General features: G+C 33.9%; 1 protein-coding gene across 5 annotated transcripts in view; it reads left to right on the top strand.

Annotated features, from left to right (window-relative positions):
- Window positions 1-14,746, top strand: part of PTPRK (protein tyrosine phosphatase receptor type K) — a 598,135-nt gene that overhangs the window by 363,006 nt on the left and 220,383 nt on the right. For all 5 annotated transcript variants that reach the window (XM_040238871.1, XM_040238869.1, XM_040238870.1 and 2 more), the window contains exon 7: window positions 5,365-5,658. In XM_040238871.1, coding sequence (XP_040094805.1) covers window positions 5,365-5,658 — 294 coding nt within the window. The remainder of the gene's footprint in view (window positions 1-5,364; window positions 5,659-14,746) is intronic.

Below are 14,746 nucleotides of genomic sequence, written 5' to 3'. Positions count from 1 at the left end.
TGCTTTTGTTGTTTTTGTTCTTTTCCATTTACTTGAGTATTTAATAGGTGATGTGGAAGAAAATTAGACAAAATGAAGCATGAACTAGTAAAATTTTCTTTTTAAACTATAACTGGGTCAAAACTTTAATAAGAGGAATGGTAAAGGAGTAGTTGTTCATTTAAGTAAACAAATGATAGCAAATAAAATAAATAACTCCAAGGCAAATATTCTAATTGTATTTTTATAGGAATTTAGACATAGAAAGGGAACATTCACTCTTGTAGCCATTTCCAGTAATAATTTTTATCCTCAATTTTTTCATTTCCTTTAAAAAATAAATAGCAAGAAAAAAGCAATGTGGATAAATTATTGCGTCTTAAAAAAATAATTTTGACTGTTCTGAACCTAGCTAGGAAAAATCCTAGGAGAATTATTTTGCTAGCTTCCTACCAACTAGAACAAAGGTAGAGTCGTGATGTCTCCCAGGAGTAAGGATGAGTTCATAATCCATGTCTGTGATAGGCTGAAAAATGGTACCAAAAATCTAAGATCGTAATCTATGGAACCCATGACTACTTTGAGCAAACTCGGAGATGGTGAAGGACAGGGAAGCCTGATGTGCTGCAGTCCAAAGAGTCGGACACTACTGAGTGACTGAACAACAACAATGACTTTTACCTTATCTGGAAAAACTGTCTTTGGGGATGTGGTTAAGCCAAAAGTCTTGAGATGGGGATAGTATTTTGTATTATTCATTTGGACCCTGCATGTGGATATAATCACAAATACCTTCCCTAGGGGCTCAGACGGTAATGAATCTGCCTGCAGTGCAGGAGACCTGGGTTCAATTCCTGGGTCAGGAAGATTGCCTGGAGAAGGGAGTGGCAACCCAATCCATTATTCTTGCCTGGGAAATCCCTTATAAGTAGAGGATTGGAGGGATTTGGCTTCAGAGAGAAGAGGAAAAGGCAGTGTGAACTGTGAAACAGAGACTGGAGTAATGTGGCTACAAGCCAGCGGATACCAGCTGCTAGGAGATACTAGAAAACGCAAGGTACTGATTCTCCCCTAGAGCCTTTGGAGGAAGTATGTCCTGGCACCACCTTGATTCCGACCCAGTGATTCTGATTTGGAACACCTGGCCTCCAGAATCATGAGAGAATAAATTTCAGTTATTTTAAACCCACACTTTTGTGGTAATTTGTTACAACAATCATAGGAGACAAAGCCATTTTTATTGCCTGCTTCTGTAATGAGAAGGCTTATCTCAAGATACTTTTTATCGAGGCTTCTCTGACAAGTAAACAAAACAATGTGGAAGGATATAGGATTGAGAGGTATTTAATGTATTTATTTGAAAGGACAAATGTAGAAGTGTCATTTGCTTTGATATTTACTTTGTTGAGTGACTTTTTCTGGCTTCATAGCTTCATAGCTTCAACTTCTGATTTTGCATTTTATTAACTCAGTGTTGATAAGTGACATGTCTGTTTGTAAATAGCATTGTAATAGGAATAATTGAATGAGAATATTCTTTGATAATGACTTACTTTGATTCCAAGACACTTTTAAAAATTATTTGAAATAAGAAAACAAATAAAGCAATTTAAATGTATAATTGCAATTTTATAATAGGTTTAGCTCTAGAATAATGAATATAAGTCATTAATTGAAAGTTAATTGATAACATCGGCAAAGTTTATCTTGTATTTTGGGGATTGCATGCTTCAGTTGATTCCTAGGGTACAATTGGGATTTATTCACACCACACCTCTGGGTCTGATAGTATATTAAGTTATGAAGAATATTAATATTGTTCTGCAGAACAATTACTTGTTCATTTGCTAACTGATTAAAATTCATGCATAATTTATTGAAATGAATAGAGATTTTATAAATAAGCCTACTTGTTCTCAAGGGGCTAAAAACAAAATGCATATGCTAATATGAGGCAAATTTTTACCTCCAACATAAAATTTAATATGTATTGGTATATTAGTCTCATTAATGTTAGGTTTCACTTATAATCATGCTCTTAATCAATGTATATGTTTTTCAGCCTCTCTTAATATTGCCACAGTTCTGAATTTGAGCTAGTGCTTTGATTACTGGACTGCCCTTTTGTTGACTTGACCATAGTAAGTGAGATGTAAAACTGATCAGAGTGAATTATTGCCCTCTTTGGTCCAAGAACCTGATTACATCAAACTCAGTTCTTCATGTACACAAAACACTAGTGTTGAATATTAATTTTCAGGTTTAAAATTTATATGCTCCTTGGCAGAAACAAAACAAAGCAAAACAGCATCGAATATAGGGCTTGTTGACAGGCCTTAGAAATGTAAAGACTTTTAAAATTCTTAAAATTATGCCTAGTGTGCCAGTGAAGAAATTATAATAATAACATGTGCAGGTCTACTCAGCTAATAGTGTATGCATTTTAAAAACTAGATCTCTTGACTTTAAATTTCATTTTCTTGTACATGTCATTGCTTTAAAGGTAGAAATGATAGAAGAAACATTATGTTTTTCTTTTTCACTTGTTCCTAATAATATGTTTTGCTGTAGCTTTCCTCTTCTGTTCTCCTCTTTTGTTTTTGCTTTTATTTTCCATGACAATAATGTGCAGAATTGTGATGGTTGAGGTTTTATATTCAATGTACACTTATTAGGTCAGGTTTCACCCTACTCATAAATTTATAGAGTAATCCCAATGTTTGTTATGTATGATTCATTTAGCAAATTATTCCATCATGTTAAATATCAGGCCTCTGCAGGTTATTGTTCAGCTGTGATGTGAGTGAGGCATTGCTGCTCTGGGTTAGAATCCCAGCAAGCTGTGAATTTAGTATCATTTCCTACTTAAATTAGTCAGTACATGAGCCATCTGGAATGAAAACAAACATTACAGATATGAGCCAGCTCAGTTTATTCGCAAAATACAGACTGCTTCTTAAAATATGTGCAACATTTAGATAGTCTGGGAAGATATTTGCATGTTTTCTATTACATTCATTTCTCTATTCAGTTTCATTTTAGTTTAAGATTTAGAAAATATATCAACTCTCTCTTTGTCTACCAAAACTTTTATAATCTTGAAATATAAAAGTTGTTAGACTAGTTGCTAAAATTTCATGGTATGAATTGTCCAGCTTTATTTTGTTTAGCTGATACATGAAAATTCTAAACTATTTTGGTATTATTTAGACTTTTTCTTCTGTAGCTTCTCAATGGAATTCAGCTGTGAAATTGTAAATATTAGTTCACCCTATACCCAATTTTGAATATATGCTATTGAAAAGAATTTTCAAACCATTAGAGATTTTGTACTTAAAATTTATAAATTAGGTGTTAAGAACTACCTTTCTATAAGAAATAGAAATAATTTTAAATGTAAGCAGTTTATAAAGCACATGGTCCCAGGTGGCTCAGATGGTAAAGCATCTGCCTGCAAGGCAGGAGAGCCAGGTTCAATTCCTGGGTTGGGAAGATCCCCTGGAGAAGAGAATGGCAACCCACTCCAGTATTCTTGCCTGGAAAATTCCATGGACAGAGGAGCCTGGCATGCTACAGTCCATGGGGTTGCAAAGAGTCAGACATGACTAAGTGACTAACACTACAATACTAGTTTATATAGCATATAAATAATCTTAATCTGAGCTTTATTTTCATTTTAAACAGGAGCAGTAGTGAAGCACAAGTTCATATGATTGTACTGATAACTAGTTTGAAAGCTGTTGTGTAATGATGATTCTTGATGTGACTGACTTTATATTCTTTAAGTCATTTGGGCAGAAAAAAAACTAGTGTTACTCAGTAGCTACCTCTCCCTCCAACATCTGATATTTTAAATCTCAGTATCTATTTTCTACATAACTCTCAATTTCTATTTTCTACATAACTCTCAATTTAAAATGATGAATTTGCTGATTTATTATGTCTCCCTTGCCATGTTATATGAATACCCAATGTGTAGAATAGCTTAGCAGTTAGTAATTACTCAATAAATATTTGTCATACGAATTTTGGAGGAAGATTCTTGAAAATTAACCTGTATAGAGATTTAGTCCAGCTTGTTTTATTCCTCATGTTAGGGATGTTTGTAAGACAAGGGTTCATAACGTGGAAACTACACATTGGAGTTTAAAAGCAAATTCTGGGCTACAACTGGAAAACTGTACCAGAAGTATACTGTTTTTGTTTTTTTTTTCAGTGTTGTATTATAAGCATTAAAATAGGAAATCCAGTTTAAAAAAATATCAGCTGTATTTTCTTGTTTCTATCTGCATCTTCTCCTTGAGATGAAGGGGTGGACTCCCAAGAGAAGGAGTGTGTGGTTGCATTTAATAGCTTTTCTTCATATAATTTGCATTAGCTTTTTTTAAAAAAAACACCTTTGAAACAATAGATTAACACTTTCCCTTAAAGTCTTTTGGGTCTCCAAGAGGTGTTCTTTCTGAGACTTAAAGAAGCTTCCACCTGATCGCAATGTACTAATTAGAGTTCCTATGGATAGAGCTAAAGCTATGGGATCTTTCATAAAGTTCAGTATCAAATTTCACCTGTATTGTTAAGGGGAAATAGTTCCCTAATTCATTATTTATCATATTCATATGTTCAAAAATTGATATATTGTTTCCCAAAGTTTCTTTGTAAGATGCTCAAGATTAAATTGCTGTGTACCTTTGACATTTGAGTTTAATATTTGATGCATTGCCTTATCATATGCTCCTCCCAAAGGCCAGTGATATGTAATGATTTGTGATTTTGCCTCGCTGTCGATTTCAGTTTATTATATTGAGAGATAGATATATGGAAACAAGTCATCACTCGGCATCAGCTCCTGAGTTCAACGTTGCTATGCCTTCTTTTCATTTCATCTGCAGGAAGTCTGCAGAAGTTAAAGAAAAAAAAACAAAAAAACCCCAGCAGGAACAAAAACATGACTTGGACATATTTTACGAACAAAATAATTAGTTATAGCAGTATTCATTAATTTGGAGATTTGTCAAGATCTTAGTTCCTCAAGAATGTTAATGTGTACTGTGTTTAGCAGTTAATCAGAGCTATCTATCTCTAAATATTTTCTTTTTATTTCCCTTGGTTACTGTGTCTTTACAAATTTATCTCCTGGAGAAGCATGTTTTTAATTAAAAAAAATAATAATAAACAACTTGTGGTAAAAGGGTCATATCCCATCTTGAAAGTATTTGCTCTTTAAAAGTAAAGTTTCCAGACGACTCATCCCCAGTTTTCTTTTAAATATTTATTGTGACCCCCTAAATAGAATAGTCCCTAAGCCTTTAGACTTCAAGAGATATATCTATGCATTATAGTCTTTTGGGGTTTTAGCTAATGAGATTGTACATCCGTCTCTCCTAGAACCACCGAGACCCATCGCTCCTCCCCAACTACTAGGCGTTGGGCCTACATACTTGCTGATTCAGCTAAATGCCAATTCCATCATTGGCGATGGTCCTATTATTCTGAAAGAAGTGGAGTACCGAATGACATCAGGGTCCTGGACAGAAACCCATGCAGTCAATGCGCCAACTTATAAATTATGGCATTTGGATCCAGATACCGAATATGAGATCCGTGTTCTACTTACAAGACCAGGTGAAGGTGGAACGGGGCTTCCAGGACCTCCATTAATCACCAGAACCAAATGTGCAGGTAAGACTGAAGAGCAGGCTCCTTGGCCTAGTGAAGGAATCTAGCATAAGACACAATATTCTTCCAATATGAAAAATTCTAATTATTTGTTACATGATTAGTCATATTATTCTAAGATTTCCAGAGTATTGGTAAATTGTAGCCTTAATTATGTCATAAATTTGACTGATTTAAAGGCAATGTGAATGGTTCTTTATTATTATTATTATGAATCTACAGTCTTTTCTTGCATGGTAATTGTGCTCAGCTTTCTTGTATTTAGCCCAAAATCTCTGATTGATGCCAGTGAACATATTATTGAGAAAGAAAACCTTCACAGTTCAAGCAAGTGTTGAGTACCTTTCTACTATGTGCAAATTGTCTCTCTTGATAATTTTGTTATGGTCAATGCAGAGGCTGTATCTGATAATACGCATAAGAAAAGTTACTTTGAGTCAATCCTCAGTGAAGTCTATTCAGAAAATCCTGCTGGGGATTAACGCAGCAGCTTGAAACCCAGCTGTAAAATACAGGGGCTTTTCTTTAAGTCTTTAAGGCTTGTATTGTCTTCCTCATGCCTAAAACAGAGTGGTGAAAATAATAGCATATGGAGAAAACACTAAGAAATAATGAAAAGTGAAATAAAAAGTACTGTATAAACATGCACCCTGTGCCTTGTGGCAATGTATTGTTACAATGAGAGAAATCATTAGCTATTTATTAAATCCACTGAAAAGTTTCATTGTCTAATTTATTGAGTGTTTCATTATACATTTATTTTATTGTTTTATTGTTGAAAATAGTTTAATTTTTTAATTTAGTTGAAAGAGATTTTTTTCTGTCAATCATTATGTTGAAACACCTGCAGAGTTAATTCATAGGTCTGTATGTCTTGAACATTTAAAGATTTAGGTTCTGAAAATTGAAAACTAAGACCATAGGGATCTATGAAAATGTAAATGCCTGTAATGTCTTTTGTTTCTTTGACATTGTTTAACAGTTACAATATTCTGAGGCTACTCACCAAGAGTACTGATCTAACATTAAAGTTAACTTCATGCAATTACCTAATGTATTGTCATCCCTAAAAATATTTTATTCTGACTCAAGTTTTATATATTCATATTTATATAATTCCTATATAACTATTGAAAGATGCTCACTAGTAGGAAGCTTCACTGCTGAATTTTCAGTCTCATATTTAGACAATAGAGAGTCTACTAACTTGCTGATTGTGTCATATGTCTATCTTGTGGTTGGAAAATAGCTTAATCCTGAAGACATTAGGTAAGTCTCTGAGGCTCAGCCTAAATCACACAATTTGCTTTTCACATTTTCAGTACAGTGAAGTCTTTTCATTTTAAGTAATGTGACAAATTATTCTTATTGTAGTAGATGAATTTCCTGTGGGGAAAAGCAAGTTGACTCTACAACCTCAACTAGTCAGAGAAATAATTTAAAAAGGAAGTAATATGGAAACTGAAAAGTGACTCACTCTTCCAAAATTAATATCCAGTGGTAACATAAAATGAGGAATGGTGGGGTCTGCTTTATTGGAGAAATTGTCTACATATATTTTCTGATAAAATTACCTTTCTCTCCCTTTACATTTAATCCTTACAAGGTATATACAAACTAAAGTAATAAATGTTAATTTACTATTCAAGTGAGCTTCGTCTTGACTTCTGGGCCCAAACTTCTTTCTTTTAAATATCTCATCTGCCTTATTTTTTACCAAAATAGATCCTTAAAAATTAGCAGTACCACACAATGGCTTGTTAATTAAATGTAATTTTTTAACCTAGAAATTATTTGAAATTGGTCATTGGTCTGAAGGCCAATGGAAATTGAAAATAAATGAAATTGTGTTTTGAGGCTAGTTATGCTGTATTAAGTGGATGGAAACAACATTTTGAGGAGCATTGATTTATCCCTGTTGAATGCTTATGTTCAGAATGCCTATTGAGCTGAAATAAGTAAAAATATGACTGTAAAGTGCTTTGAGGTATTTTACTTTGAGAATAACCTTATCTTTGTGGGAGGGGACAGAGTAAGAATAACTTACGTTCGTAGCTGCTTTCAAATTTATAAATGTCTTGACATTTTGAAATTGTATTGGTCTTTTTTTGATATGTTATTTGTAAAACATTTAATTTGTGGGTTCTGTGGCATAAAATGGTATGAAGCTCATTTATTTGCAGTTTTACTTCCAGCCGTAAAATTTGTTTTTGAAACTATCTTTCACATGTGGTGAGTCTTTGTCACATATCTTTATTAATTTATTAATGTTCTCATAGGTGTGTTTGATGTAGGTTTTATGGTAAAAAATGCTTATAGACTAGATTTTCAAGTACATTGTAGACTGGAGAGAAACTATGGTTACTGTTTTATAGGAATGTCTACTAATCATGCTCTCTTATTAGCAAAAGAGGGAAAACTTATGTAATTCGATGTTCTATTAGCTTTTAAATCTCTGAAAAGCAGAAGTTGGGTATAACTGATGAACATCACATATCTAAATACAGAGTCAGTATAGGCTAAAATTATGATGTCCATCTACTTCCCCTCTTCAAGAGTCCTTTCTCCACGTTTAAGATCCCTCAGACCCTACCAGCGAGAGTGTCATCACTGGCCTCAGTCTGGTGTTTTTATAGTAACAGCACAGAACACAATTTATGCTGACTATGCTATTCTCTGATATTTAGTACAAAAATTCTTCATAATCTGGGAAAATAATCTCTTTGAGATGACAAAGATAACTTTTTGAGAAGTTCTAATCTAATTCTATTAAATTGTGTAAACTTTGAATATTGTTTCTGTAAACCATTCCATTTTAAGAAATACTAGTTGAATGCCATGTTGTAGGGTAATGTTTTACCATTACTATCATCTGGTTGAATATTTTTGTTTTGAAATAGCTATTTTAATGCATTCTACATGTTAAACCACCAAGAAGCCTTGAAGATAAGTATAAATTTTTTTAGCTCTATGTGTATATCAGATATCAATTTCACATGAATTTTTTATAAGTAACAAATAGAGTGATGATGACTTCCTGCCTCTCAGAAATTCTTATTTTTTTATTTTGGTTTATCACAAGGAACAATTCTTGACTATTAGATACCTATCAGAGAGTAATTAGTTTATATTTACTGTCTTAAAAACTCCATTTTAATGTAGTGAAGCCTTTTAAATTTTACTTCTGGCAATAGTAATTTTCTTTCTTGGCAGAAATCTGTCAATAAATAATTTTACAGCAAGTTAATGAGTTGGTTTTATTTATGTGTGTTAATGAGTAAATTTTATACTTTAAATGTAAGTATAGATTTTCATAATTCAGTATTGACTAATGTTGCCTTATAATTACTTGGATATTATTTATTATCCCAATTTTGTAGCTAGTGAATGTAAGAGTTAGGAAAAACAAAGTAAAAAGCAATGATTTGTCTAACCTTCAGCCAACTGGGCAACTGGGGCTCATACCTATTTTCTGGTACTTGAAAAACTGAATTTTTTCCCCTCTTGCTCCTACTATGGGCATCTTTTTTTCCCCCTTTCAGAAGAATGTAGCATGGATATATGAAAGTATGGTATCTGGGGGGGATGAACATTTTTATAAAATAGAATCTGCATGGCTGAATTATTCTTTGAGAAAACATAGCTTAATATTTGCAATTTCAGTTTTATTGAAAGCACAGTTGATTAGTATGCTTAACACTCAAGTATACACTCTTTGAAATATTTTAAACAGGTAAAGAAGTGTAAAATATGTTTTACTTTATCCTTTTCTGAAAATGTTCTGCCTAGTTGCCAAAGCATTTCTTTGTTTTCCTTCTGAAGTACATTAAAATCATTTGGGAAGTACAATTACCTGCTTCAGGGTCACTCAAGTTAGGAGAGGTGGTAATTACAGCCTCTGGTGGCTGTAGCCAGCTATGCTAGCTTGCCTCATGCTTCTCTTTGTGCCTGCGGGTATGATTATTTCACTGTTAGCTTACAGCCTGACCCATGTTATTGTTCACATAATGCTTTTTCAAGCATTTTATACATTTTAAAAAATGGATAAATGTGAAGTTGTCTTAAATGGGAAGTAATTCAAAACCTCCACTGAACAATCAAAGAAAGCACACTTGTTTTTTCAGTGTGTCTATTTGCCCTGGGTATGCCATCTGGTATAGAAGCTGAGAAAATACAGTTTTCTCTTTCTCTTATTAAATGAAAATAAAATATGCCATCATCAGAAATTGTCTGCATTGCATGTTTTGGCAATTGCATGTTAAAATTGCTCTTTTAAATTGCCTTCTGCTTCTGGGTAACCCATTGTGGCACTGCTTTATGATTAACTGACATTTTAGAAGCATCTCTTTTATAGGGAAGGTCAAGAGTTCAGGGTGTCCATAACGTAATATATTTACACAGTTGGGAAAGCTACTCTCTACTCTTATATTGAAGTTCAGTGGTCTTGGCAGTTTTCATTGAAACATGTAGATCTATGAAGCAGTGAAAAAAGAGTGTGTCGTATTTTAAATGTAAGCATTTACTCAAACTGCTTTTTCTCTCCTAAGTCCAAAATGGAAAAAAAAAAACAAACAAAAGAAAACAATACTCAGGCATACACCAGAAACAGCAAAGTATGGAATTAAATTTTGGCCTTTTGGCTGTGGTATCATCAGCAAAATGGAACCATATATTGATGTTTCCTGTGGTCAAAGATAGTTACCAATCACAGCTATTCATCACTGAAACTTAGCCTTGCAGTTAAACAAAAACTAAATTAAATAAACAACTCTGTAAGAATTGGTATGGTTTATCAATATAAGGATGCCATACTATTTTATTTCAATTAAAGATTTTTATCAGCATTTGTTTTAAAATTTTTTGAAATTTATTGATTTCTTATATATGATCTTTATATGAATTCTTTATTATTTTTGAATTTTAAAAGGTTATTATTTTGAAGTCAAATAATACAAAGATAAAAAGCCATAAGAAAAGAAATAGAAAACAACATTTTTTCCATTTTCTTAAAAATCTAAAAGGGTAAAACCCTTAAATTTTTTTTCTCTTTTAGTGAGTAATAAGTGATACTATAGGGAATATTTGTTTGAAAGACATTTATCTGTTCATCTCATCAGAACTGATTCAAATGTATTCTTTTTTTTTTTAATTAATTAATTTATTTATTTATTTTTAATTTTTTACTTTACAATTCTGTATTGGTTTTGGCATAGATTGACATGAATCCACCACAGGCATAATGGCTGAGTAATACTCCATTGTGTATATGTACCACAGCTTTCTTATCCATTCATCTGCTGATGGGCATCTAGGTTGTTTCCATGTCCTGGCTATTATAAACAGTTCTGATGAGATGGATGAAACTGGAGCCGATTATACAGAGTGAAGTAAGCCAGAAAGAAAAACACCAATACAGTATACTAACACATATATATGGAATTTAGAAAGATGGCAATGATGACCCTGTATGCAGGACAGCAAAAAAGACACAGATGTGTATAGCGGACTTTTGGACTCAGAGGGAGAGGGAAAGGGTGAGATGATGTGGTAGAATGGCATTGAAACATGTATAATATCATGTAAGAATCGAATTGCCAGTCTATGTCCGATGCAGGATACGGCACGCTTGGGGCTGGTACACGGGGATGACCCAGAGAGATGTTGTGGGGAGGGGGGTGGGAGGGGGGTTCATGTTTGGGAACGCATGTACACCCGTGGTGGATTCATGTCAATGTATGGCAAAACCAATACAGAATTGTAAAGTAAAATAAAAAATAAATAATAAAAAAAAGAAAGACATTTATCTGTTCAGATAAAATTCTATTGGCTTTTTTGTTTGTTAACAACACTGGGTTATATACTTAGTCTTCTAAGCTATACAAGCAGTTCCTTGCATTTCGGTTCCTAGTAGTCACAAGGGACAGCCCCATAAACCAAGAGTAAAATGCCAAGTGAAAGGAGTTTAGAGGAAGAATTTCTTCCTCCTTCTCAAGAAAGTGTTCTAGAGAAGCTGCCACCAGGAAAGGATGGCTTTTAAGCTGGATCTTAAAAATTGACTGTGAGTTTTTAAAGCAGAAACAACAGAAAATAGAAAGAAAATGGAGGAACCACGTTTATCCCAGTTATAAACACTACTGAGTTTTGGGGGGTTCTGAAAATAGATGGAGCATTGGCTGATTCTGCGCTATGGTAGAATTGAAGCTCTGGGTGGGATGTGGCCAGGGTTAACATAACCCAGACTACTCTTCTATTGTTTTTAAGAAGCAGACTGACACGACTGGATTTGCTTTTAGAAAGATCATCTCATCTCTGTGGAAGAGGAGTTAGAGCTTAGGAAAGGCTGGGAGTAGAAACAGCATGAACACATGCTTATAATCTTAATTATACTGACTGTAATCTGCTCTGAACAAACTTGTATGTAGCTATAGAGGATCATGTGACCTCCAGATAGATGTAAAAATTTTGATATTTGCTAGTGGTGGTAATTTTAGCTATGGTGAGGTTCCTGTTAAATCAAGTAGGCTTAGTAATAATCTAGGGTAAGAGAGAAAAAAGCAGGGTTGAGAATGAGAGAGTAAGTTTACTGGAGAGGAAGACCTAGGGAGCTGTCCCCTTTTCAGTGGTTAGTACACAGTTTTCCTTATTCATAGTCCTTAGCTATAGCCACACAGAGAAAATGCTAGTTTTCATCTTGTACTCGTTTATGCAGAGCTCAAATATGTGAAAAAAGTTGTATGTCTTGAAGACTGCTAAAGTATTTACAGTATGAATGCAGTTTTGACTGTAACTACTTTGGCTGTTGTTTTAAATCTAATTTTTCAAAAATCATTAACTAGTTTTCATTGAGTAATCCTAAATAGAATATGGTTTTTAACATAAGTGAACTTGATATGCATGGATGCATTGGAGAAGGAAATGGCAACCCACTCCAGTATTCTTGCCTGGAGAATCCCAGGGACAGAGGAGCCTGGTGGGCTGCCGTCTTTGGGGTCGCACAGAGTCGGACACGACTGATGCGACTTAGCAGCAGCAGTAATCTGCTCTACAGTATGTCTCTCTTATTTTAGATCAGAAATGAAAAATCTATAAACTCCTAGAAAATATTGTCATTTCTAATCATCAAGAAAGTTCTTTTCATTAACGAGATTTTAAAAACTAACTTACTTTAATTGTTTGATTTGCTTTTCAAGTATGTGGGCCAACCACTCCAGTACTCTTGCCTGGAAAATCCCATGGGCGGAGGAGCCTGGTAGGCTGCAGTCCATGGGGTCGCGAAGAGTCAGACATAATTGAATGACTTCACTTTCACTTTTCACTTTCCTGCATTGGAGAAGGAAATGGCAACCCGTTCCAGTGTTCTTGCCTGGAGAATCCCAGGGACGGGAGAGCCTGGTGGGCTGCTGTCTATGGGCTTGCACAGAGTCAGACACGACTGAAGTTTCTTAGTAGCAGCAGCAGTGCAGAATCCATGGTATAACACATTATTTTAGAGGAGAAAAATTTTGAAGGATTAGAGAGAAATTCAAGAGCTATTGTGTATTTGATGGTGTATTTGTTCATTTCATACATTTTTTGAGGTCAGAGTTGCATACATAGCCACACTCAAGACTGCAGAAGGTACAGTATTAATAAGACAGGATTCCTACTCTTCAGGAATTGCCTGTCTAGTGTTAGGACCATAATGACAATAAAAGCATACTAAGTGATATAATAAAAATACAAAGCACTTTGGAACTCCAGAGATGAGAAGATTAATTTTTGACCCCAAAACAATTTTTCTCAAGCAATACGTTTGAAAACACTATCCCTGTTTCCTAAACACAGCTGGATTAACACTTCTCTAAGCCTTGTCCCTAATTCCTTAACTGTGAAATAATGCATAAAACAATGTGAGGCCAGTAGTCAGCATAAGGACAATTTGCCTTCTCTTTTTCCTGTTCTATTAACACAAAGGAACTATATGCACAGATGAAGGTATTATATTGAAAATATAATTCACATTCCTAATTCAACTTATCAAAATATTTGTTGTGTAGTTGCTTTTGATTCTCTTTGTTTCATGGATTATAGAAATGTTACTCTAAATTTCAAGGGAGAGAGAGATTAACATAATATAATCAACTTCTGTTAACTCTGCTAATGGTCTATAATGCTGGGAACCCCCAGCCTAAGACTGGTGAAAGTTGAACAAATATGAAATGCTCTTTTCCACTGCCCGTCTTGGTTCTTCTCAAGCATGGGATGTACCATTAATTATACATACACTTCATGGCACATTTTCTTCTAGCTGTGTCATTAACTAAATAGAGTTGGGTTGCTTGCAGCTTGAAATTGTCTTCTTTTGACTTATTTGGTTGCTAGAAAGCATTTGGTAACCAGTAAAAATGACCTCTTTTAGTTTATCCACAGTACTTTACTGCATGCTGAGTCTGTCAACAGTGTCATTGAGTACTCTTTATTGACTTCATTTGTTTTTATTGAATTTTAAATATGCAATAAAGCTGACAAGTGGAAATGATTTGAGTAACAGCATTAGTTCTATTAAATATCCTGGATATCCCCTCTGGTCCTAGGTCTTTTAGTTGATATTAGGAAGTAGAAATAGAAATAAAAATGTATTAATAATGTCAAATGATAATAAGGTAAGAATGTCTGAAGAAGAAACCAGTGCAGGTAGAGTTAAGAAACTGTGGATCATGTTGGTCTTCACTGGTGCCAGTGTGGTTACACTGGTGTGTAGAATGGTTCTTGATTTTATTCCTTTTTAACTTGATTTTATTTCTCTGTCTTCAGTTGTCACCGTCTGTTTAATTCCTTTTTTGAATTATAATTTTTTTTCTTTGGAATAAAAAGTAAAATTTTTAAAATCAGGATTTGGCAAAAAAATTGCATCCACGTATCCACATTTTCCTTGGGAATGTTTTATGGGGAGGAGTATAGATTATTGTTTTGGAAATTCACTTATTTTGAAGCATTCTAGTTTTAATTACCATTTTTGAAGGGTGTTGGTCATTCTATATAATATCGCAAATGGAAAAAATTACTTTATAAAGGTGTATCTCATTTTCTAATTTAACTTTACTTTTAAGAA

This window comes from Oryx dammah, unplaced genomic scaffold (assembly GCF_014754425.2).
Source record: "Oryx dammah isolate SB20612 unplaced genomic scaffold, SCBI_Odam_1.1 HiC_scaffold_4, whole genome shotgun sequence".
NCBI lineage: Eukaryota > Metazoa > Chordata > Mammalia > Artiodactyla > Bovidae > Oryx > Oryx dammah.
This window is presented reverse-complemented; position numbering and strand designations above follow the sequence as displayed.